This window comes from Eretmochelys imbricata, chromosome 11, assembly GCF_965152235.1.
Source record: "Eretmochelys imbricata isolate rEreImb1 chromosome 11, rEreImb1.hap1, whole genome shotgun sequence".
NCBI lineage: Eukaryota > Metazoa > Chordata > Testudines > Cheloniidae > Eretmochelys > Eretmochelys imbricata.
In genome coordinates, this window is record NC_135582.1 from 8,100,518 (window position 1) to 8,123,556 (window position 23,039).

Here is a 23,039-nt window from a genome sequence, read left to right on the forward strand (position 1 = left end):
GGTGTACTTAAAATGTTGCCACACTAAAGTTAATATGAACTGCCCTTCTGTAGCAAGTTTATAGTTGTTAGAGGCTGTATTTGTAAAAACAAAAATAAATGAAAACAAAACCGTAGCATGTTAAAAGTACTGTAATATGTTAATTGCTGTTTTCAGTGAATGAGCTCTCTAATATGGGATAGAGGCATTATTTATTAACTGTTAACATGTCACTTTAATTAGCATGGTGGTGTTAAATATATGGCGAGTGTACGCCTCCCCAAGTACTGTATTTTTGTTCTGATTCTGCAGTGACCTCTGTGCAGGCGTGGGCTCCACCTACATATAAGTAACATTGCAGCATTTAGGGCCTTAATGTTCATTCTAGAAATACTGGGTCATTATTTATTTTGAGCACTTGCTGCAAGTGAATGATCATGGTTAACACCTGTGCCTGCTTAGAGTCTCATTGATTTCCATGCCTGTGTCTGGAGTTGTAGGGCTGGGGCTAAAAACAAAAGCTTGAGGTGTGTTAAAGATTAAGTGCACTGATTATTTACTTTTTCAAAAACTCTATTTTAGCCACTGATTATTTTTGTTGCTTAAATCAGTGATTCTCAACCAGGGGTACACAGAGGTGTTCCAGGGGGCATATCAACTCATCTAGATATTTGCTTAGTTTTAGAACAGGCTTAATAAAAGCACTAGCGAAGTCAGTACAAACTAAAATTTCATACGGACAATGACTTTATACTGCTCTATATACTATACACTGAAATGTGTAAGTACAATATTTATATTCCAGTTGATTTATTTTATAATTACAAAAAGAAAAGGAGTACTTGTGGCACCTTAGAGGCTAACAGATTTATTTGAGCATAAGCTTTTGTGAGCTACAGCTTACTTCATCGGATGCATTCAGTTCTGAATGTATCCAATGAAGTGAGCTGTAGCTCACGAAAGCTTATGCTCAAATAAATCTGTTAGCCTCTAAGGTGCCACAAGTACTCCTTTTCTTTTTGCGAATATAGACTAACACGGCTGCTACTCTGAAACCTTTATAATTACAAAAGCTGTTTTATCTGGCATGTTGGGAGAATAGGGGGTGCCGGTAAGTGAAAAATGGCAGTTAACTAAGAGGGAGGGAGTTTGGGTGTGAGAGGGGGTGCAGGGCTGGGGGTTGGGGTGTCGAGGGTGTGCAGGGCGTGGGCTCTGGGAGGGAGTTTGGGTGCAGGAGCAGGCTCGGAGCAGAGGGTTGGGGTGCAGGAGTGGGCTTGGGGTGCTGGATCCAGGGGGCATTCACCTTAGGCGGCTTCCCACAAGCGGCAACCTGTCCTGGCTGTTCCTAGGCGGAGGCGTGGCAGGAGGCTCTACGCCATGCCTCCGCCCCGAGCGCTGGCTCTGCAACTCCCATTGGCCGGGAATCGCGACCAATGGGAGCTGTGGGGATGGCACCTGCGGGCAGAGGTAGCATGCAGAGCTGCCTGCCACACCTATGCCTAGGAGCAGCCAGGGTAGGTCGCCGACTGCGTGGAGCTGCCCTAGGTGAGCTCCCCCTGAAACTGGCACCCCGCATCACCTACCATACCCTTACCCTGAGCCCCCTCCCACACCCAGACTCCCTCCTAGAGCCTGCGCTCCACACCCTGTCCAATGCTCCAGCCCCCTGCCGGCCCCACACCAACCGGACTATAAACTGGACTTCCAGTGAAGATCAGAAATGCCAGTTTATAGAGCTTTCTGGTTCGTGAAGTGCCAGGTAAAACAGCTTTTATTTTATGTGGTAAAAATGAGAAAGTAAGCAATTTTTCAGTAATAGTGTGCTGTGATTCTTTCGTATTCTTATGTCTGATTTTGTAAGCAAGTCGTTTTTAAGTGAGGTGAAACCTGAGGGTGTGCAAGGTAAATCAGACTCCTGAAAGCAGTACAGTAGTCTGGAAAGTTTGAGAGCCACTGGCTTAAATTACAGTTGTGCCCAAAAGTCCTAATCAAGGTTTGGACAGCCTATTAGATTCTGGCAGTGTTGGTGCGTTGTCTTGGAAATGTGTTAATTAAAATATGAGAGAACCAATCTCTACTTAGAGCAGGGGTCTCAAACTCAAATGACCATGAGGGCCACATGAGGACTAGTACATTGGCCTGAGGGCCACACCACTGACCACCCCCTCCCCCCTGCTGCTCCGTTCCCTCCCCTTCCTTGAAATCACCACCCCAACTCTGCCTCCTCCCTCCCCCAGGGGGTGCAGGGTGCGGCAGGGGGCTCAGGACAGGGGGTTGGGGTGCAGGAAGGGTGCGGCAAGGGGTTGGGCTGGAGGAGGGGTGTGGGGTGCAGCAGGGGGCTCAGGGCAGGGGTTCGGCTGCAGGAGGAGTTCGGGGGGTGGGTTTGGCCTGGCGCACACCGGGGGCAGGGCAGGTTGCCTGCCTGCCTGCCTGCCCTTCCCCCGCGCCGCTCCAGGAAGAGGATGGGGGCGGGGGCACAGGGGTCTGTGTGTTGCCCTGGTCGCTCCTCCAGGTATCTCCCCCGAAGCTCCCATTGGCTGGGGGAGCTTCGGGGGAGGTACCTGGAGGAACGGCCAGGGCAACACACAGACCCCTGTGCCCCCTCCCGCCCCTCCCCCAGGTCCTGGCCGCTTCCTGGAGCGGCGCGGGGGCAGGGCAGGCAGGGAGGGAGGGAACCTGCCCTGCTCCTGGTGCACGCCGCGCCAGAGCTGCTCTAGGTAAATGCTGAGGGGTGCGGGGGTGGGGGGGGGGGCGGCACAGGGAGCTGGCGGGCCCCAGAAAATAACCCCGCGGGCCGCGTGTTTGAGACCCCTGACTTAGAGTATGAACACAGTTTTACTGAATAATTCTGTAGTTAGGAGGGTTTGTGTCTAATTCCCTGCACTGCCACGCAGCAGCCTGTTTAGTGCTGCGCAGGTGCTCAGGCAACCCCACAGGGAATGGCTGGGGGAGGAGCGCCCAGCCCCCATCTAGCCTGGCCCCCACCTGCCATGGCTGGGGCGCCCCTCTCCCGGCCCCAACTCTGCTGCGGCCGGGGCGCCTGGACCGGCTCGGGTGGCGTGACCGGAGCAGCCCAGACCTATACATGCCAGATGAGGCCCAGTGGCAGCCTGGATCCAGGTGCAGCTGGGGTGGCATGGCTGGGGCGGACCTGTTGGGGCCAGGGAAGGAGTGCCTATCCTGGAGCCCCAGCCTCAGAGCTGCCTGAACAGGGAGAGATACCCCCGCCCCCCAGCCCAGGTGCTGCTGCAGAGAGAGCTGGGGGGAGTCCTCTCTGTCTGCTGTAGCCCTAGAGCCCCCTCCTACACCCCAAACCCCTCATCCCTGGCCCCACCCCACAGCCTGCACCCCCAGCAAGAGCCCTTACCCCCCCATCCAAACCCTCTGCCCCATCCCAGAGCCTGCACCTCCAGCTGGAGCCCTCACACCTCTGCACCCCAACCCTCTACCCCAGCCCTGAGCCCCTCATCCCTGGCCCCACCCCAGAGGCTGCACCCCAACCCTCTGCCCCAGCCCTGAGCCCCCTCCCACACTCCAAACCCCTTGCCCCTACCCCCACCACATGAATTTTGTTATGTGCACCAATATGAAGGTACATCATCTCCATATTGGTGCACATAACAAAATTCGTTCCGCACATGGGTGGGAAAAATTAGAGGGAACTCTGGTCTGCATATCATTCATATGCCTAACTATTTAAAAATAATTTTTTTGTATATATGAGCATTTTTTTCAAAAAGTAAGTCAGTACAATAAGCTAAATATATTTCAAAATAAAAATCAAAATTATGCTTGTACATTTGAAGCTGTTCATACCACCACCCCATTAGTCAGGTGGTGTTTAGTATGGTAATGGCACTTTATTCTAGAAGGGTTTTTGCTTAAGTCCTCTCATATGAACAGAGGAGGTGAGAAGTAAAGTCGGATGGTATTTTAAACCAATGGATGTGGTAGGCCAAGACTAATGGAGAGCTTAAGTTACTTTTGATAGCTGGTGTGGGTAAAAATGTTAAGTGACTGTTTTGTTTAGTTTGAGTTAAAACCTGATTAAAAATAAGCAGTGGTCAAAAGCACCCTTTTTCTTTGGTTATAAAGACTGCTTAATACTGATAAGTAAATAAGCTATTATTTTGGTTTATTTTGTCTGTGATTCAGAATGCTTCTAGCAATTGGCTTCTCTGGTGCACTGTATCTTTATTCTCTTCCTACCCCACCCTGTCTAAATTTGATGCAAGATCACATGTATCTCATGCCTTCACATCCTGCTTCTGTGCCATCTTATTTCCACCCTTACCAATTATAAAACTTGTTGAACAAGAGAATCTTTCACCATATGCTCATAACTGTCCTTTCTTCATATACCACTTTCACTCTCATGCTATCACTGTTCAGAAACCAATGAAAGGCCAAGCAGTTCTCATGAGTTTTTTTTACTCTGCTTCTATTTGCAGTGTTGTGAAAGTGGTATGTACAGGAATAGTAAAATGCAATTGTCTGCAGTGGTGGAGGGAAACTGAAGGTGGAGAGAAGAGGTGGTGAAGATTATTGGGGTGAACAGGTGGGAGAAGACAAAACCAAAGAAGGGGATGACCAGTGGTCTAGTGCAGTATTTCCCAAATGGTGGGTCTTGACCTACCAGTGGGTCACAGGAAGATTCTAGATGGATTGCCACATCCAGGGCTGGATTAACCCATCACTGGGCCCTGGCCTGGGCAAACATGTGCTATTCCTGGCCCACTGTGGGTGAAGGTCGGGGGCAGAGGTAGGACTGGAGAGCAAGCCCACCCTGCAGCAGCAGCTCCTGTGCTATAGGACTAAGCCTGGCTCCCTGCTCTGGTGATGCGACTAGGGACACAGCATCACTTAAGTTTGGCCTGTCCACCCCGATTGATGCTGTGACCCCATGCTCCAGGTCACAATGCCACTCTAATTTGGCTCAACTGTTGGAGGGGGAGCCTCCTATAACACCTGGAGTGGGAAGCCAGTCCCACAGGACAGGAGCTGCCACAGCGAGGTGAATGAGGCAGGGTTATTTTTCAACCCCTTCCTCTCAGGCCTTTTCTCTGCATTGTTAGGGTTGCAGGACTGGGGCAGAGAGAACATATATGTAATGGTGGGTCATTTAAAAAAAAAAAAAAAGACAAAATGGAGTGGGTGGGTCAGCTTAATAAAAAAGTTTGGCAATCACTGGTCTAGCAGTAGTATGTCTGGTTCTTTTCTCTCTGATCCAGCTGTGGATGGAATACTCCTGTGGGAATGGGGGCTATGTCTTTTCTCCCCATCTAGTGACCTCCACCTTGCACAGACTAAAGTAGTAGCACAGTAATAGTTTTAACCTAGCTTTTAAAAAAAAAAAAAAAAAAAAAAAAAAAGTTTGACACTTGCCTGAAATCCCAGCACGTATCATTTTGTGATGACATATTGAGAGGACGTCTTCAGCAAACCATACAGTGCCAGTAAGAATTCAGAGCCTAGTCTCTCCCCCTGCCTCCCCTTCTTCTTTTAGAAGAAAAAAAAAAAGCAGCAATGTATGTATTATGTGCCCCTTAGAACCTAATTAATGGAATTATTTAGCATTTTTTTGAGTTTAGCGTAAGTTTAATTTTACATGAATTGCAAAGATAACAATTAAAATTCTGACAGATTCTTTTGGCATATGATATGTTGGCATATGTTAAGGGATGTTATAAATTTGTTCTCCATGAATTGGATTAATCTGTGGCAAGGGAGATCTAGATAAGGTATTAGGGGGGAAACTTTCTAACTAAAAGGATAGTTAAGCACTGGAATAGATTTCCAAGGGAGGTTGTGAAATCCTTGTCATTTTAAGAACAGGTTAAATAAACATCTGTGAAAAATGGTCTAGGTAGACTTGGTCCTGCCTCAGTGCAGGGGGCTGGACTAGATCACCTCACAAGGTCCCTTTCAACCCTACATTTCTATAATTCTGTCGCGGTCAGGAGAATGAGTCATACAGATTTAAGTTCAGAGAAAAAAGAGACTTTTTTTTTTTTTAGGGGACTGTACTATAGTACAATAAAATCTTCTGTAATGACTTTTCACAGTCTCCCCTCAAGGCGTTTTGCAAAAAACTGTAAGCCCTTCAAATCACTGCTGAGGGCAGGTCTACACTTAAAACACTGCAGTGGCTCAGCTGTGCCACTCTAGCACTTCAGTGAAGATGCTGCTATGCCGACAGGAGAGCTTCTCCCATCAGGGTAGTTAATCTACCTCTGCAAGAGGCAGTAGTTGTGCCAATGGGAGCAAAGTCTATAGCAGGGCACAGGTCAGAATAACTGCATTCAGTGGTGTGGATTTTTCACACTCCATAGCGATATAGTTATACTGACATAATTTTATAGTGAAGACCTGGCCTAAAGCAGGTAAGAAAAGTTGTATAAAACAAGATTCTTACTTCAGTTGAAACCTGAATTAGATCCTCTTCCCTCATCTTCTACATTCTAGTGGAAGAACTAGAGAGGTGGAACACTTGGACTCTTGTCCAAGTAAACTCTTTGTATTGTGCGGCAGTAACTCTGTTGATCAATTTTAAGAGCAGTATTTAATGGGAAATGCAAGTGTACTTGGCTACAAATGGGCTGTGTGGTATATGGCTTTAAAGATGGCAAGGTGTGTACCTATTCAACAATAAAGTAAACTAACAACCTTCAATGATGAAGGTGTGTGATATGTAATGGAGGACGTTCTCTCAGAAATATTTTCACTGCTTGCGGAAAGTACAGTGAAGTGGAGCTGCCATTTGAGTTATCAGACTACACCTGAGGTTTGGGGGAGGGAAATCATAGCGAACTGCCCAGAGTGAATTTTGTGTTCTCCCCCTCTCATTTTAGCCACTCCTTACTATTTTGTAGGAAGGCTACCTGGCAACATACTGATTGAATTATACTGCTTGATCAAATACCAAGGTTTTCAGATGAAACCAAGTTTATTATGGCTAAAGAATAGAGATGCCATTTTAAACACTTGGAGTCTTTTAATTAGAATCTGTCCTAGACTAGAAAGACAGAAAAGGTCTATTCCATTCCCCTACCAATGCAGGATTTTTCCAAAAGTATTTTAGTCTGTGTTTTTTTCATTTTAAGTACCTCAAGTTGTAGATCTTTTAGTACAGTACTTTATTTGGAAGATTTTTCCACAGTCTTAAAAGATCTTGTGGTCAACTTGGTGATATTCTTGTTAATTTACTATTCTGTTTGTTAATGAGAATATAAGACTGGACATACTGGGTCAGACCAATGGTCCATGTAGCTCAGTGTCCTGTCTTCTGACAGTGGCCAATGCCAGGTGCTTCAGAGGGAGTGAACAGAATACGTAATCATCAAGTGGTCCTTCCCCTGTTGCCCATTCACAGCTTCTGGCAAACGGAGAGTAGAAATGCTTCAGAGCATGGTTTTGCATCCCAGCCCATGGAGGCGAATAGCCGTTGAGGGACCTATCCTTCATGAATTTATCTAGCTCTTTTTTGAACCCTGTTATAGTCTTGGCCTTCACAACATCATCTGGCAAAGGGTTCCACAGATTGACTGTGTATTGTGTGAGGAAATACTTCCTTTTGTTTGTTTTAAACCTGCTGCCTATTAATTTCATTTGGTGACCCCTAGTTCTTGTGTTATGCGAAGGAGTAAATAACACTTATTTACTTTCTCCACACCAGTCATGATTTTATAGACCTCTATCTTATCCCCCCCTTAGTCATCTCTTTTCCAAGCTGAAAAGTTCCAGTCTTATTAATCTCTCCTCATATAGAAGCTGTTCCTTACCCCCTAATCACTTCTGTTGCCCTTTTCTGTACCTTTTCCAGTTCCAGTATATCTTTTTAGAGATGGGGTGACCAGATCTGCATGCAGTGTTCAAGATGTGGGCGTACCATGGATTTATATGGTGGCAGTATGATATTTTCTGTTTTCTTATCCCTTTCCTAGTGATTCCCAACATTCTAGTCACTTTTTTGACTGCTGCTCTACATTGAGTGGATGTTTTCGGAGAACTATCCACGACTCCAAGATTTTTCTTGAGTGGTAACAGCTAATTTAGACTCCATCGTTTTGTATGTATAGTTGGGATTATGTTTTCCAGCGTGCTTTACTTTGCATTTATTAACATTGAATTGCACCTGCCATTTTGTTGCCCAATCACCCAGTTTGTGAGATCCTTTTGTAACTCTTTGGAGTCTGCTTAGGACTTTTAACTATCTTGAGTAATTTTGTATCATCTGCACATTTTGCCACCTCACTGTTTACCCCCTTTTCCAGATCATTTATGAATATGTTGAAAGGTACTGGTCCCAGTACAGACCCCTGGGGGACACCACTATTTACCTAGCTCCATTCTAAAAACTGACCATTTATTCCTACCTTTTGTTTCCTGTCTTTTAACCAGTTACTGATCAATGAGAGGACTTTCCCACTTATCCCATGATAACTTACTTTGCTTAAGAGCCTTTGGTGAGGGACCTTGTCAAAGGCTTTCTGAAAATCTAAATACACTATATCCCCGAATCCCCCTTATCCACATACTTTTTGACCCCCTCAAAGAATTCTAGTAGATTTGGGAGGCATAATATCCCTTTACAAAAACCATGTTGACTCTTCTTCCGCCCCCCCCCCCCCCCCAACAAATTGTGTTCATCTGTGTGTCTGATAATTCTGTTCTTTACTATAATTTCAAATAATTTGCCTGGTATTGAAGTTAGACTTACCAGCCTGTAATTACTGGGATCACCTCGGGAGCCTTTTTGAAAAATTGGCGTCACATTAGCTATCCTCCAGTCATCTGGTACAGAAGCTGATTTAAATGGTTGGTTACATACCACAGTTGTTAGTTCCTCAATTTCACTTTTGAGTTCCTTCAGAACTCTTGTCTGAATACCATCTGGTCCTTGTGACTTAAAATAGTCTTTTCTTCCTAAATTTTGTGTTTTTAAATTTCATAATTCATAGTTACATAAATGTACTACCTAAGATGCCCTTTTTCCTTAGTGTTTACACACTTCAAATATATATGTGTAGGAAGTTGTCACGTTTCCCCATTTTGGTCCCACTTTAGCCAAACTATACATATTTATTTTTAATCTTTCATGCTAAATCTGTTATTCCATTTCTAAAAGTACACCATCAACTTTAAATGTATTCAGTTTCAAAAAGGCAGTTTTAGGGACTTATGCATACACGAGTCCCCCTGCCAGTTATTGTGGTTGTACAATCTTTTTTCCTATTCTCTTTCCCCCACCCCCTACCCTCCAAAAAGTTTCTGCTCTCTTGCTGTCTGCAGAAATGGAAAATAACTATACAGAAGAAATACTGAAACTGACTTTTCACAAAGTGTATCCAAAGAACAGAGTGAACAAAAACAATTTTTCTGTGGTAGTAATCTTAAAGGATTCATGGAACTGTCATTTTCACACACACAAGATTTTAAAAAGCAAACTTAATAAGATTCTGCAGGAGTTGAAACCAGGTCCACAGCAGAGAACTCTATGCTTGAGCTAAAGAAGTAGCTGGAAGCAATAGTAAGTTGTTGTTTTTTACATGGACTAGCCACTACAGTGATTTGACAATACATGTGGCCAAAGATTTATACAACTTTTTGCTTGAGAGCAGAAGAAAGTTAAGAATCAGGATTCCTGGGTTTTAATACTGGAAGTCAAGTGTGGTCTCATGGTTGCAGACAGCACATAGATTTGACTCATTGGCTCTAAAAGGCAGTGTGGCTGACTAGATGAGATTCGAGTGCACCATGTTAGAAACCTGTGTTCTATCCTTAGCTCTCCAAGAAGTGACCTTGTTTAGTCTGTTACCACATCTGTAAAATGGTGGTAATGGTGCTTACCTGTCTCTTAAGGTGTGGGAATGAGGCTTTTTTTTTTTTCAATAATAGTGCACAGATTTAACACCAGTTAGTGAAAGAGCTGAGACTAGAGCTAATGTTCTTTTGATTCTCAACCCAGTGCTCTTTTCACTAAATGAAAGGCTATTCTGCTGCTGCTATGCTTGTTGTTTTCCTGAACCATGCCAAAGCTCCATGAGGCTGAGAGCTTCCTTGTTGTAAATGAAATGTTTAGTGTTTTTAGCAGCAACTCTCATAGGCTCTACTGAGGATGTACAAATGGCATTTTTCCGTGTCTTACAGTATGGCCAAATATGGGTGGTTTTCCTGCTCCAAAACACTGAGGCATCAAATCCTTTCAAAGAAACATTCTGGGGGTGGGGGAAGAAATATTATTAGTAAAGCTATCTATTCTTCTCTAATCTGGTTCTCAGAAATGCCTGAACAATTTTTGCTGAAACTTTCCAAGAAAATTCAGCTTTGTACAGAAAACCAGCATGGAAAATTCAAGTTCAAATGGTTAAAGTTTGGCAAAGTTGTAGGCAACTGAAAAGGAACTTGACCTGCTGCTTACAAACAAGGATGAATTGGTAGGGGAAGTAGAAGTGGGTGGCAACGTGGGCAGCAGTGACCATGAGATGGTTGAATTTAGGATCCTCACAAAAGGAAGAAAGGAGAGTAGCAAAATACGGACCCTGGACTTCAGAAAAGCAGACTTTGACTCCCATAAGGATCTGATAGGCAGGATCCCCTGGGAGGCTAATATGCGGGGGAAAGGAGTCCAGGAAAGCTGGCTGTATTTGAAAGAAGCCTTATGGAGGGCACAGGAACAAACCATCCCGATGTGCAGAAAGAATAGTAGATATGACAGGCGACCAGCTTGGCTTAACAGTGAAATCTTTGGTGAGCTTAAGCACAAAAAGGAAGCTTACAAGAAGTGGAAACTTGGACAGATGACTAGGGAGGAGTATAAAAATATTGCTCGAGCATGCAGGAGTGTAATCACGAAGGCCAAAACACAACTGGAGTTGTAGCTAGCAAGGGATATGAAGGGTAACAAGAAGGGTTTTTACAGGTATGTTAGCAACAAGAAGGAGGTCAGGGAAAGTGTGGGACCCTTAATGAATGGGGGAGACACCCTAATGACAGGTGATGTGGAACAAGCTGAAGTACTCAATGCTTTTTTTGCCTTGGTCTTCACAGACAAGGTCAGCTCCCACACTGCTGTCCTGGGCAACACAGTATGGGAAGGAGGTGAGCAGCCCTCCATGGTGAAAGAACAGGTTAAGGGCTATTGAGAAAAGCTGGACATGCACAAGTCCATAGGTCCAGATCTAATGCATGCGCGGGTGCTGAGGGAGTTGGCTGATGTGATTGTAGAGCCATTGGCCATAATCTTTGAAAACTCATGGTGATCAAGGGAGGTCCCTGGCGATAGGAAAAGGCAAAAATAGTGTCCATCTTTGAAAAAGGGAAGAAGGAGAACCCGGGAAACTACAGACCGGTCAGCCTCACCTCAGTCCCTGGAAAAATCATGGAGCAGGTCCTCAAGGAATCCATTTTGAAGCACTTGAAGGAGAGGAAGGTGATCAGGAACAGTCAACATGGATTCACCAAGGGCAAGTCATGCCTGACCAACCTGATTGCCTTTTATGATGAGATAACTGGCTCTGTGGATATGGGGAAAGCAGTGGACGTGATATATCTTGACTTTAGCAAAGCTTTTGTTACGCTCTCCCACGGTATTCTTGCCAGCAAGTTAGAAAAGTATAGATTGGGTGAATGGACTATTTTGTGGATAGAAAGCTGGCTAGATCGTCAGGCTCAACGGGTAGTGATCAACGGCTCCGTGTCTAGTTGGCAGCTGGTATCAAGTGGAGTGCCCCAGGGTTCAGTCCTGGGGCTGGTTTTGTTCACATCTTTATTAATGATCTGGATGATGGGATGGATTGCACCCTCAGCAAGTTCGCAGGTAGGGTCTAGAGTGACCTAGACAAATTGGAGGATTGGGCCAAAAGAAATCTGACGAGGTTCAACAAGAACAAGTGCAGAGTCCTGCACTTAGGACAGAAAAATCCCATGCACCGCTACAGGCTGGGGACCGACTGGCTAAGCAGCAGTTCTGTAGAAAAGGACTTGGGGATTATATGCGTCAGCAGTGTGCCCTTGTTGCTAAGAAGGCTAATGGGATACTGGGCTGCATTAGTAGGAGCATTGCCAGCAGATTGAGGGAAGTGATTATTCCCCTCTATTTGGCCCTGGTGAGGCCACACCTGGAGTATGGCATCCAGTTTTGAGCCCCCCCACTGCAGAAAGGATGTGGACAAATTGAAGAGAGTCCAGTGGACGGCAACAAAAAATGATAAGGGGGCTGGGGCACATGACTTACAAGGAGAGGCTGAGGGAACTGGGCTTGTTTAGTCTGCAGAAGAGAAGAGTGATGGGATTTGATAGCAGCCTTCAACTACCTGAAAGACGGGTTTCAAAGAGGATGGAGCTTGGCTGTTCTCAGTGTTGGCAGATGACAGGACAAGGAGCAATGGTCTCAAGTTGCAGTGAGGGAGGTCTAGGTGGGATATTAGGAAACACTGTTTCACTCGGAGGGTGGTGAAGCACTGGAATAGGTTACCTAGGGAGGTGGTGGAATCTCCATCCTTAAAGGTTTTTAAGGCCCGGCTTTACAAACCCCTGGCTGGGATGATTTAGTTGATGTTGGTCCTGCTTTGAACAGGGGGTTGGACTAGATGACCTCCTGAGGTCTTTTCCAGTCCTAATCTTCTATGAATTTATAATGGAAGGTGGAAGCCAACATTAATTGCAAACGTTACCAGCTCTACCTATGCTGGACAGACTGCAGTTGTGCCCAAGTCTGTCCCTTCCACTGAATGTCTATATTTGGGATTAATCCTCAGATGTTGTTTGTAATTTTCCAGATTGAATCTTCTTTTATTTCATGACTATATTTTCAGTGTCACTTTGTATTTCTCTGTCCTCAGTGATGTTCTCAGCACCTCCTTCATGTTGCATTTGCATATGAAACTGCTGTTTACTTTCTCTTTCAGATCATTAATAGAGATATTACAGAAGACCAGTACTATCAGTCAGTGTGGCACCCTAATAGACGCATATCTACAATCATTGTTCCATGTAGTATATTCATTTACTGTTCCATTCACACAGGCATTAAGTTATATAATTCAGTGGTTCTCAACCAAGGGTCTGGGGCCCCCTGGGGAGTCATAGGCAGGTTTCAGGGTGTCTGCCAAGCATGGCCAGCATTAGACTGGCAGAAGCCCAGGGCCCTTGGGAAAGTCCCGCCATGCACGACTGCAAGGAATATTGCAGGGCCCTGAGACCTACCACCCGGGGCTGAAGCCTCAGCAGCTTAGCTTTGTGCTGCCTCCTATGGCATGGAGCCCCAGGCAGTCGTCCTGCTTGTTACCCGTTAATGCCAGCCCTGGCTTTTATATGCAGAAAACCAGTTGGCCTTAGAGTTTTTATAGCATGTTAGGGGTGCGAGGGCTCAGAAAGAAAAAGGTTGAGAACACCTGATATCATTCACCTTTTGAACTTGCCACACTGAACCAGGAAAGTGTAATCTGATTGTTAGACTACTGCACTCTACTTGGGGCTTCTCTTGGAAAGCACCCACCTTCCATTAGTGCAGTATGCAGGAGTTTCTCTCAAATCGGTGAGCTGCTGTGTGATTGACACCAGTTGTCTGTACTGATTACCTATATGCTTCAGAGAGCAATTCAGGGTGTTGATGAGCCTATAAGGTCCTAATTGGTGTGGGACCTAGCTATGTGTGTGATCAACTGTTGCCCAAATCATCCGTTTTGGACGTTAAAATTTTAGGTTTTTGTATTGGCACTTTAACAAGGTACTGCTCCTGTAAACTCAAATGCTGTCTCAACACAGCTGTGAGAAGGGCATAACCCCTGAAGGCTGAGTTTTGCATGGATAGTCTCCAGATGGAGCACAAGAAGGAAAAGGGTATGTGACTGAGGAAAATGTTGTTAGTTGTTGGGGATTTAAAGCAGAATTATTGGTTCAGTCTAGGAGAAATGGGACTAGGAAAGACCTGGAATGAGGTTCTCCACAGAAATTGGCAGAAGGATAGTTGCCTGGGGAGCAGCGTAGCAGCCAAGGATCCAAAGTTGGAGACTGGCGGAGCTCCCTGTGCCAAAGTAGCCTGGAGCATGAGCCCAGAAGCAAGATTAGTGAGAATCTCTGATAAAAGGATGATTATAAATTCCAGTCAAAAGGCCAGAAAAGACCTGGGAAGCCCAGATCCAAGGGTGAAGGGGGAATTGTTTTTGTTTAATCATACCAATAAACTAGACCCCATAAGGAGAGAGACTAGTTGAGACAGTTATGTGGCACAAACTCTGGCATGATGGGACATGACAACTGTTATAGGAAACCGTCACCATAGTATCTGAGTACTTGTTGGGTCACTTACTCTTGTGTTCTTGAATTAGATTTCCTGGGGCCGACAAAAGGGATTTTTCAGTATGTGGCTCATGATCTTGGGGATGTTGCCTCCTGTGGTCCACCAGACACAGAAGTTGGTCAGTTTTAGGGCATGGTATAAGACATTAATTTGGCCATGCTTTTGATAGTTATGGACGACATTAATAGATAGGGCAGGTGTTCGAGTAATTCTTAATATGTAAGAGTATCTGTTGTTGGGCCTTTAAGTTTGAAGATTTATTTTGATTGTCATTTTATAAACAATTGTTTTTAATAAAGTAAGCTGTGGAGAATCTGAGCTCATGTGTGAGCGTTTTCCCCAAATGACAGCTTTTGGAATAGTGGATATTTTTTTCCCTATTCCTTGGCACCAAGGAAGACTGAATAGAGAGTACTAACCGTGCCAAGAGTCAGAAAATAAGGAAGTTACAGTTCAACACAATCTTTTCCTTCAATCACTAACCATCTGTTCTTACTTCCATGTCATCATAATTAGAAATATACCATAAAATCAAACACACAGTACACCAAAGTTATAAGAAAATAGAAAAATAAATAAATCTTTTTCTCTTGTACCCATCACCATCATATTTAGGCTCTAAATGTGCATGAATTCCATGGACCTCAAGAGTATGGGAATGAGATGATTAATTTAATGACTTCATCTTTCCATGGAACTGAGTTCCCTCAACAAAGCCATTGAAGTAGAAGGCATCTCATCCTGTTTTGATGCTATTTGTTGTTTCTTTGTCTGTGACAAACTTGGCACCAAGGCAACTACTAAGAAGTCATGAATTGAAGATTCAGCCTCTGCTAATGGCATAGTGGGAGGCCAAAGCATCTTTCACTAAAAAGATCTCAGATCGCCTCATCCTTTCTGGTGCTAGGCTCCTCTTTTACACCTGTAGTGCTCTATCCTTTTTCCCACCAGTGTTGAACATGAGGTGAAATTTTGAGATGCCTCAGGTTGCAGTGGCAACAGTATGTTAATGTTTGACTGTAATGCAGATGGTACCATAATTTAGCTGTCTGATGCCTGAATAAATTTAAGTACCTGGATAAAATGCAGCTGGCTCAAGTTCAATCTGTATAAGACAGAATTCATGATAGGATAAAGGAAGCACTTCGAGAAACTGGCAGAAGCTCTGACTTCATCTTCCTTTGAAAGCTGCTGTTCTCTGGTTTTTAAGTAAATATGCAGTTTCTAAATTTTCTGGACGCATTACTGTCCCTAGACACCAGAATAGCAGCAATGATCAGAAAGTTACTATTTAGAATAGTGCCCTTTTCTGCTTGATGTACACTCAGACACGGTGATCTGTGTCTTTGTCCTTCATCCCAGTTGGGCTATGTTCTACTTGTAACTCTTTGTTAAATTATCTGGTTTCTGTGTAGCTTTAACATGTACTAGTCCACTGGTCCGGTAATGCATGCTACTGAGTGCACCTTATGCTGGTACATTGTACACTGTCTTCCCATCCACTTCTAGATCTGTTTAAAAAAAATTTGTGCTGATTTTTCAAGGCCTTGAATGGGCTGAAACTTAGTTATCTCAAAAACTATCCAATTTCTTGTAACCTGCCTAAAGAGCTGAGATCAGCAGAGTTGCTGTTGCTGAGGTAGCCCAGCTTGAGGTGAAGGCTGTGTACGCTGAGTTGGGAAGCCAGATAGTCTGTGATGATGGGGCCATAGAAATAAATAGCCGTAGCTCTCTACTGTTCCACTCCCTATCTTCAAAGGTCAAAATGAGCCTTTCTGTATTTGAGTTTTATGTAGCACCATATAATTTTGCAATAAGGCAGAATTGCTAGTGATTTTCCACTGAAGGTAAAAAAAAATCTTAGAAAGTGAAATTAATGAAGTGATGAATGCAGTCCTATTGGATGACATGTTTTTCTTAATTGTGTTTGTGGAGCCTAAATAGAATGTTTGTGGATGTGTTCTAAAGTTTTAAGTAAATGCAAAAATAGCTGATTAACTCTACCGTATTAGCCTTTGATTTTATAGTATATTTCTATTTAGATGTAGGAGCAAGAGAAGATGGTTAATGGCTGCAGGCAAGAATTTGTATTTAGCTTATTTTCAGTTTTGTCTTAATATTAGGGTTGTTTATTAATTGCAGTTAACTCATGTGATTAACTAAAAAAAAAAGTAATTTTTTAAATCAAGATTAATCACGATTAATCGCAGTTTTAATTGTACTGTTAAACAATAGAATGGCAATTGAAATTTATTAAATATTTTTGAATATTTTTCTACATTTTCAAATACATTGATTTCAATTACAAAACACAATAGCGTTCTGTGCTCACTTTGTTTTTATTACAAATATTTGCACTGTAAAAATGATAAACAAGAAATAGTATTTTTCAGTTCACCTCATACAAGTACTGTAGTGCAGTCTCTTTATCGTGAAAGTGTAACTTACAAATGTAGACTTTTTTGTTACATAACTGCACTGAAAAACAAAACAATGTAAAAGTTTAGAGCCTACAAGTTCACTCAGTCTTGCGACGCTGGCTACAACGGTGCCATGTGAACACCTATTCTCGCTTTCAGATGACATTGTAAACAAGAAGCGGGCAGCATTATCTCCTGCAAATGTAAACAAACATGTTTGTCTGAGTGACTAACTGAACAAGAAGTAGGACTGAATGGACTTTTAGTCTCTAAAGTTTTGCATTGTTTTATTTTTGAATGCAGTTTTCTTGTACATAATTCTACATTTTGTAAGTTCAGCTTTCATGATAAAGAGATTGTATTACAGTACTTGTATGAGGTGAATTGAAAAGTACTATTTTTTTTTTTGTAGCACAAATATTTGTAATCAAAAATAAATATAAAGTGAGCACTATACACTTCATGTCCTGGGTTGTAATTGAAATCAATATATTGGAAAATGTAGAAAACATCCACAAATATTTAAATAATGGTATTCCATTGTTTAACAGTGCGATTAATAGTGCGAGTAATTTTTTTATTGTGCTATTAATCACAGTTAATTTTTTTAGTCACTTAACAGCCCTACACTAGCAAGTTTTTGTATGGAATTTAGTGTACAACTTAATATACCGTAGGCTTGCAGAGAGAATAAAATATATTCTTTGAGTGCTTGCTCAAGTCCATTCCATTGTATGTGTGTCTGCTCGCCACATGCACTGGTGCTAGAAGTTTTTACTTCAGTGGTATCCCTAAGGGTCTAGCTGTGGTGCCCTCTGGAGTGGTATGCCTATGCTGCAGTATAAAGGACACTGCCGGCTTCCCCCACCCTCAGTTCCTTCTTACCGCCAGTGATGGCGCTGGAATGTCTCCTTGCTTCAGCAAGCGCATACTTACCCTGTGGTTTTCTCTTAGTCTTGTAAATAGTTAAATAAATAGTTCTTTTGTTTCTTAACAGTTAGTGTGTTAGTGTTGTAGATTAGATTAGATAGTCCCCTTCTGGGATTTAGCCCAGGGACAGACCACCGAGATTGGACTCTGCACCAAGTATGGCAGCATCAGTGCAAAGTGCACCTCTGGCACTGGCCTCCTGGCGCTGATCCCAGTTCCCGGCATTGGCGAAGAAGCCAAGGAAGCATCCGGGGAGAGGGCGTTCCCCGAACTCCAGTGAGGCAAAGGGAAAGTCTGGGGAGGAGCATAGACCTTTGCGGGACAGTAAGGCTACGTCTGCTCTTGCAGATGTAGAGTGCCGGGCGTTAAACTGGCCCTCGGAAACAGCAGCAGAGGAAGTCCTTGTGACTGTGGAGCATGTCCACATTAGCAGCTCTTGCAACACCACAGAGAGCAGTGCATTGTGTGTAAGTGTGCAAGTGGCTGCAGCATGCTTTGGAAAGGGTTTGGAATGCCTAATGGGGCAGGCACAGCATCACATGATGCAAGTTTCCCAGTCCCATTGTTCCATGGGCATTTTATGAGATTGCCAGCTGCTTTTCAACTGAGGGGGTAGGGAGTGTGTTTGTGTATGTGGGGGAAGAGACCGTGTATTTTGGGGGGCAGAGTGTCAGCATGCTATCTTGTAAGTTCAGAGGAACCCCGACATCAGCCCCCGCTCCCCCCCCCCCAAATGGTTTGCTTTGTGTTCCAGAGCAGATAAGCACGCATGCTGTCAGAAACGGAGCTTTGAAAGGGGATATCTGCATGCCTGCAGCTGAGTTCAAAACAATGACCAGAGTGGCCACTTGACTTCAGGTGATTATGGGATGTTTCCGGAGGCCAGTCATAGCGCAGTAATGCAGCACATTGTCCACCCTGACACCCCAGTGCTCCAGCCGGGGCACAGAAAGCTCTATGCTTCTTGTGGAGGTGGATTACCAGGGGCGCTCCAGCCACAGGGTCCGGGTGCTCAGTGCCTTGCCAGTGTGGACACCTCAGGAGTTAAGGCGCCTGAGGCCGATTTAATGCGCTCTAACTTGCAAGTGTAGACAAGGCCTCAGTCTCCAGAGCCCAGCCAGGCACCTGCATCACCGGCTAGCCAACCAGCCTTCCTAGGTACCCACCGCCCACCCCGGGTAGTGACAGAGGTCCCCAGCACCTGGAAGTCCAGTCTATGCCGGAGGCCTTCCAGGGTACACAAAAAGGGCAAAGGCTGTAAGCTCCATCAGGGCCAATAGTCGGATTCTCTCTCTGTCGGGCTCTTCCCATTACCTTCAGGGTAACAAGCGGGCATTTTGAGGGTGCACCCAAGGGCAACGTCCCAGTCTACAGACAGGATCCTACCCTCCCTCTGTTTTCCAACCGCCTTTCTCCCTTCCACCCTACTTGGACTGCAGTAACAACGGACGGCTGGGTCTTCAGCACTGTGTACACCCTACAGTTTATTTCTACCCTTCTCCGCATCCCTCTTCAGGGATCCTTATCAGGAGCAGCTTCTTGCCCAAGAGGTGCAAGCTCTCTTGGGAGTTGGGGCCATAGAGGAAGTCCCTGTACATCAGAAAGGGAAAGGGTTTTATTCCCGATATTGTCTCATACCAAAGGCCAAGGGCAGTCTGTGTCCTATTTTGGATCGGCGAGACCTCAACAAGTATCTCAAGAAGTTGAAGTTTTGCGTGGTCTCCCTGGCTTCCATCATTCCTTCCCTTGATCTGGGAAACTGATGCGCTGCCTTTGATTTGAAGACCTCTACTTTCATATATAAATATTTCACGGACACAGATGTTTTCTGTGTTTCACGGTGGGGACTGCCCACTTCCAGTTTGCAGTGCTCCCTTTCGGCCTAGCAACAACGCCAAGGGTGTTCACCAAGTGCTTGTCAGTGGCGGTGGCTTACCTCGGACGTTGGGGTATCCAGATTTACCCGTACCTCGACGACTGGCTCATCAAGGGCTGCTCCAGAACACAGGTCCAGCACAGCGTCACCGTGCTACAAGCCATGTGCCATGATCTGGGCCTGTTGATAAACGAATAGAAATCAGTGTTAAACTCTATCCTTTGGACTAGGATTATTGAAGTGATACTCGACTCTACCCGAGCCAGGGCATTTCTGCCGCAGGACACATTCTGGACAACGTCAGATCTCATTGCCAGCGTCTCCACAAACCCATTCACCATGGCCTAGGTCTGCCTCAGGCTACTGGGTCACAGGGCGGTGTGCACTTATGTCGTCCACCATGCAAGGCTCAGACTGCGGCCCCTTTAATTGTGGCTAGCGACAGTCTGTTCCCCATTCAGGGATCACCTGGACAAGGTCATCACGATCCTGCTGAAAGTGCTTCTCTCTCTGCAGTGGTGGGCTGACCCAAAGTGGGTGCTGGAAGGAGTACCACTGGAGAGTCCACAACCCAAGGTCTCCCTGGTATCTGATGCCTCAGACCTTGGTTGGGGAGCACATCTCGGTATGCTGTGGACTCGGGACATGGTCTCCAAAGGAACTTGCACTGCATAAAAATGTCAGAGAGCTCAGGGCTATCCACCTGGCATGCGCGGTCTTCCTTCCACAGTTCTCCCGTCGAGGAGTACAGGTGTTGACGGACAGTACAGCCTCAATATTCTGTGTCAACAGGCAAGGGGGAGCACGCTCATCTGCTTTCTTTTGGGAAGCTCTCCGCCTGTGGGACTTTTGCATCCAGCACAAGATCCACCTGGAAGCTTCGGATCTCCTCAGCATCTGAAACACACTAGTGGATCGCCTCAGCAGGTCCTTTATCTCTCACCACGAGTGGTCGCTCCACTCTTGAGGTTGTCTGGACACTCTCTTCCAAAAGTGGGGAGTTCCCCGAGTGGACCTGTTCACCACCACACAGAACAGGAAGTGTCATCACTTCTGCTCCCTCCAAGGCCTTGGCGGGGGTGTCCTTCCAGAAGCCTTTCTCCAGTCATGGGTGGGAGATCTGATATATGTATTCCTGCTGATTCTGCTTATCAGCAGGGTTCTGTCAAAAATCAAGAGGGACGAGGTGCGAGTCGTCATGATCGCCCTGGCATAGCCTCGCCAACACTGGTTCATGGATCTGGCCAGGGCTACTCCATGGCCACTACCCAGATGCCCAGACCTACTCTTGCAGGACCACAGTCGGCTCCTGCACCCGAATCTTCTGTCCCTTCACCTCAGAGTTTGACTGCTATGTGGCTGAACCAGGAAGAACAGGCCTGCTCTTGTGAGGTACAGCAGGTTCTTTTGGAAAGCAGAATGCCAGGTAAGTCGCTCTGGTGGAGGGCTAAGTGGAAACGTTTTTCTTGCTGGGCATCAGAGCATAGCATCTCACCGACCAAGTAATCTCTGAAGTCCATCCTGGATTGCCTGTTCCACCTAGAGCATGAAGGTCTTGCTCTTTCTTCAGTCTAGGTGCACCTGGCAGCCATATCGGCTTTCCACCCGCACGTCCAGGGCAAATCGGTGTTCTCACATGAGATGTCAATCAGGTTCCTAAAAGGCCTTGAGAGGCTCTTCCTGCCGGTCTGGGACCCGGTTCCCCAATGGTACCTCAGCCTGGTCCTCTTGAGGCTCACAGGCCCACCCTTTGAGCCTATGGCTTCTTGTTCCCTCTCCCATCTGTCGAGGAGCATTGCTTTTCTTGTAGCCTCAGCTAGGCGTGTATCTGAGATTAAAGCCCTCACTTGGGAGCCTCCGTATATGGTATTCTACAAGGGCAAGGTCCAGCTGTGATCTCATCCAGCTTTCCTGCCCAAGGTGGTGTCCCCTTTTCATGTCAACCAGGACATCTTCCTCCCGGTGTTCTGTTTGAAGCTGCACTCAACCAATGAGGAGAGGCGGCTACACACTTTGGATGTTTGATGCACCCTGGCATTCTGCCTGGAGCATACCAAGCCCTTCCTCAGGTCGACTCAGCTCTTTATCGTGACAGCAGACAGGATGTAGGGCCTTCTGGTGTCCTTTCAGAGGATCTCAAATTGGATCACCTCCTGCATCCATACCTGTTATGAGATGGCACAGGCCAATCTGCTGTCTATAGTGAAGGCCCACTTGACCAAAGCTCAAGTTTCCTCAGTGGCCTTCCTGGCACATGTCCCTATCCAGGGCATCTGCAGGACTGCAATGTGGTTTTCAATACACACGTTCACGGCGCATGATGCCATCAACCAGCAAGCCAGAGATGACACTGGATTTGGCAGAGCTGTGTTGCAATCGACACATACATGAACTCCTACCCGCCTCCGATGGCACTGCTTGGGAGTCACCTACTGTGGAATGGACATGAGCAAGCACTCGAAGAAAAGACAGCTACCTTTTTCATAACTTGTGTTCTCTGAGATGTGTTGATCATGTCCATTCCATGACCTGCACTCCTTCCCCACTGTTGGAGTTTCCGGCAAGAAGGAACTGAGGGTGGAGGGCAGCTGGCTGCATCCCTTATACCGTGGCATATGTGCGCCATTCCAGAGTGTACAGAGCTGGTCCTCTGTGGATACCACTGAGGGAAAAATGTCCAGCACTGGTGCATGTGGCGAGTACGCATGCCTACAATGGAATAGACATGAGCATTACATATCGAAGAACACCAGTTACGAAAAAAGGTAACGTTTTTCGGAATATAGAGTATAAACAGGTAGTTTTCAAATAGAACTGTCAAACATTTTGTGGTAGTGATGTAACTCAAACCAGTATGCAAAATCATAATGCAAGAAAATCAATTGTTTCTAGTAAACAATTAACTATTCTTACTTATAAATAAATTAGTGTTCCTACATTGTTTTTCTGAAAACTAGTCACCAAATTTTCTCTCATTGCTTGAGTTTAGGAAATAAACTTTAAAGCTTAGATGAGAATTGTAGTTTCCACAGTCTGTACAGGAGGTAAAGATAATTCTATTGTTAAATTTTACCTTGAAGTCTGCATGAGTTTTCAGAAGCATTCAGCACTGGCCTAACTGTCATTGAAGTCATAGGCAGTTTTACTGTTGAATCAAGTGGGAATAGAATTAGCCCAGTTCTGAGCGCGTTTGAAAATCCCACCCTAGAATCTGTAGTGCTCTTCCCATGTATGACTTGACCTAAAACTGTTATCTGCAAATTATGCATCAACATATTCACTTTAAGATTGCCGTTCTTTATAATTCTGCAGAACAGAGTATACCGCTTTCATTTTGTGGAACACAGCAACAGTCTCACTATCATACTTTTTTTTTCTGAATGTGCAGTAATCAGGTTAGCATACTGACAATTCACTGTCATATACTGCTCTCAAAATAGATATGGAACGCGGTTGATTTTATGCATGCCAACAAACTAAAGAAACAAGACGGCACCTTCTGTTGTATTCCACAGAACTGCAGTGCTGTAGA

General features: G+C 45.1%; 2 protein-coding genes across 4 annotated transcripts in view; one reads left to right on the forward strand and one right to left on the reverse strand.

Annotated features, from left to right (window-relative positions):
- Positions 1 to 19,848, reverse strand: part of LOC144272360 (fibrinogen-like protein 1-like protein) — a 57,924-nt gene extending 38,076 nt beyond the window's left edge. Inside the window, exon 1 of the mRNA XM_077830362.1 lies at positions 19,601 to 19,848. Coding sequence (XP_077686488.1) covers positions 19,601 to 19,848 — 248 coding nt within the window. The remainder of the gene's footprint in view (positions 1 to 19,600) is intronic.
- The window catches only part of PTPN4 (protein tyrosine phosphatase non-receptor type 4), a 231,415-nt gene that overhangs the window by 2,420 nt on the left and 205,956 nt on the right, over positions 1 to 23,039 (forward strand). The gene's annotated exons all lie outside the window — the stretch shown is intronic.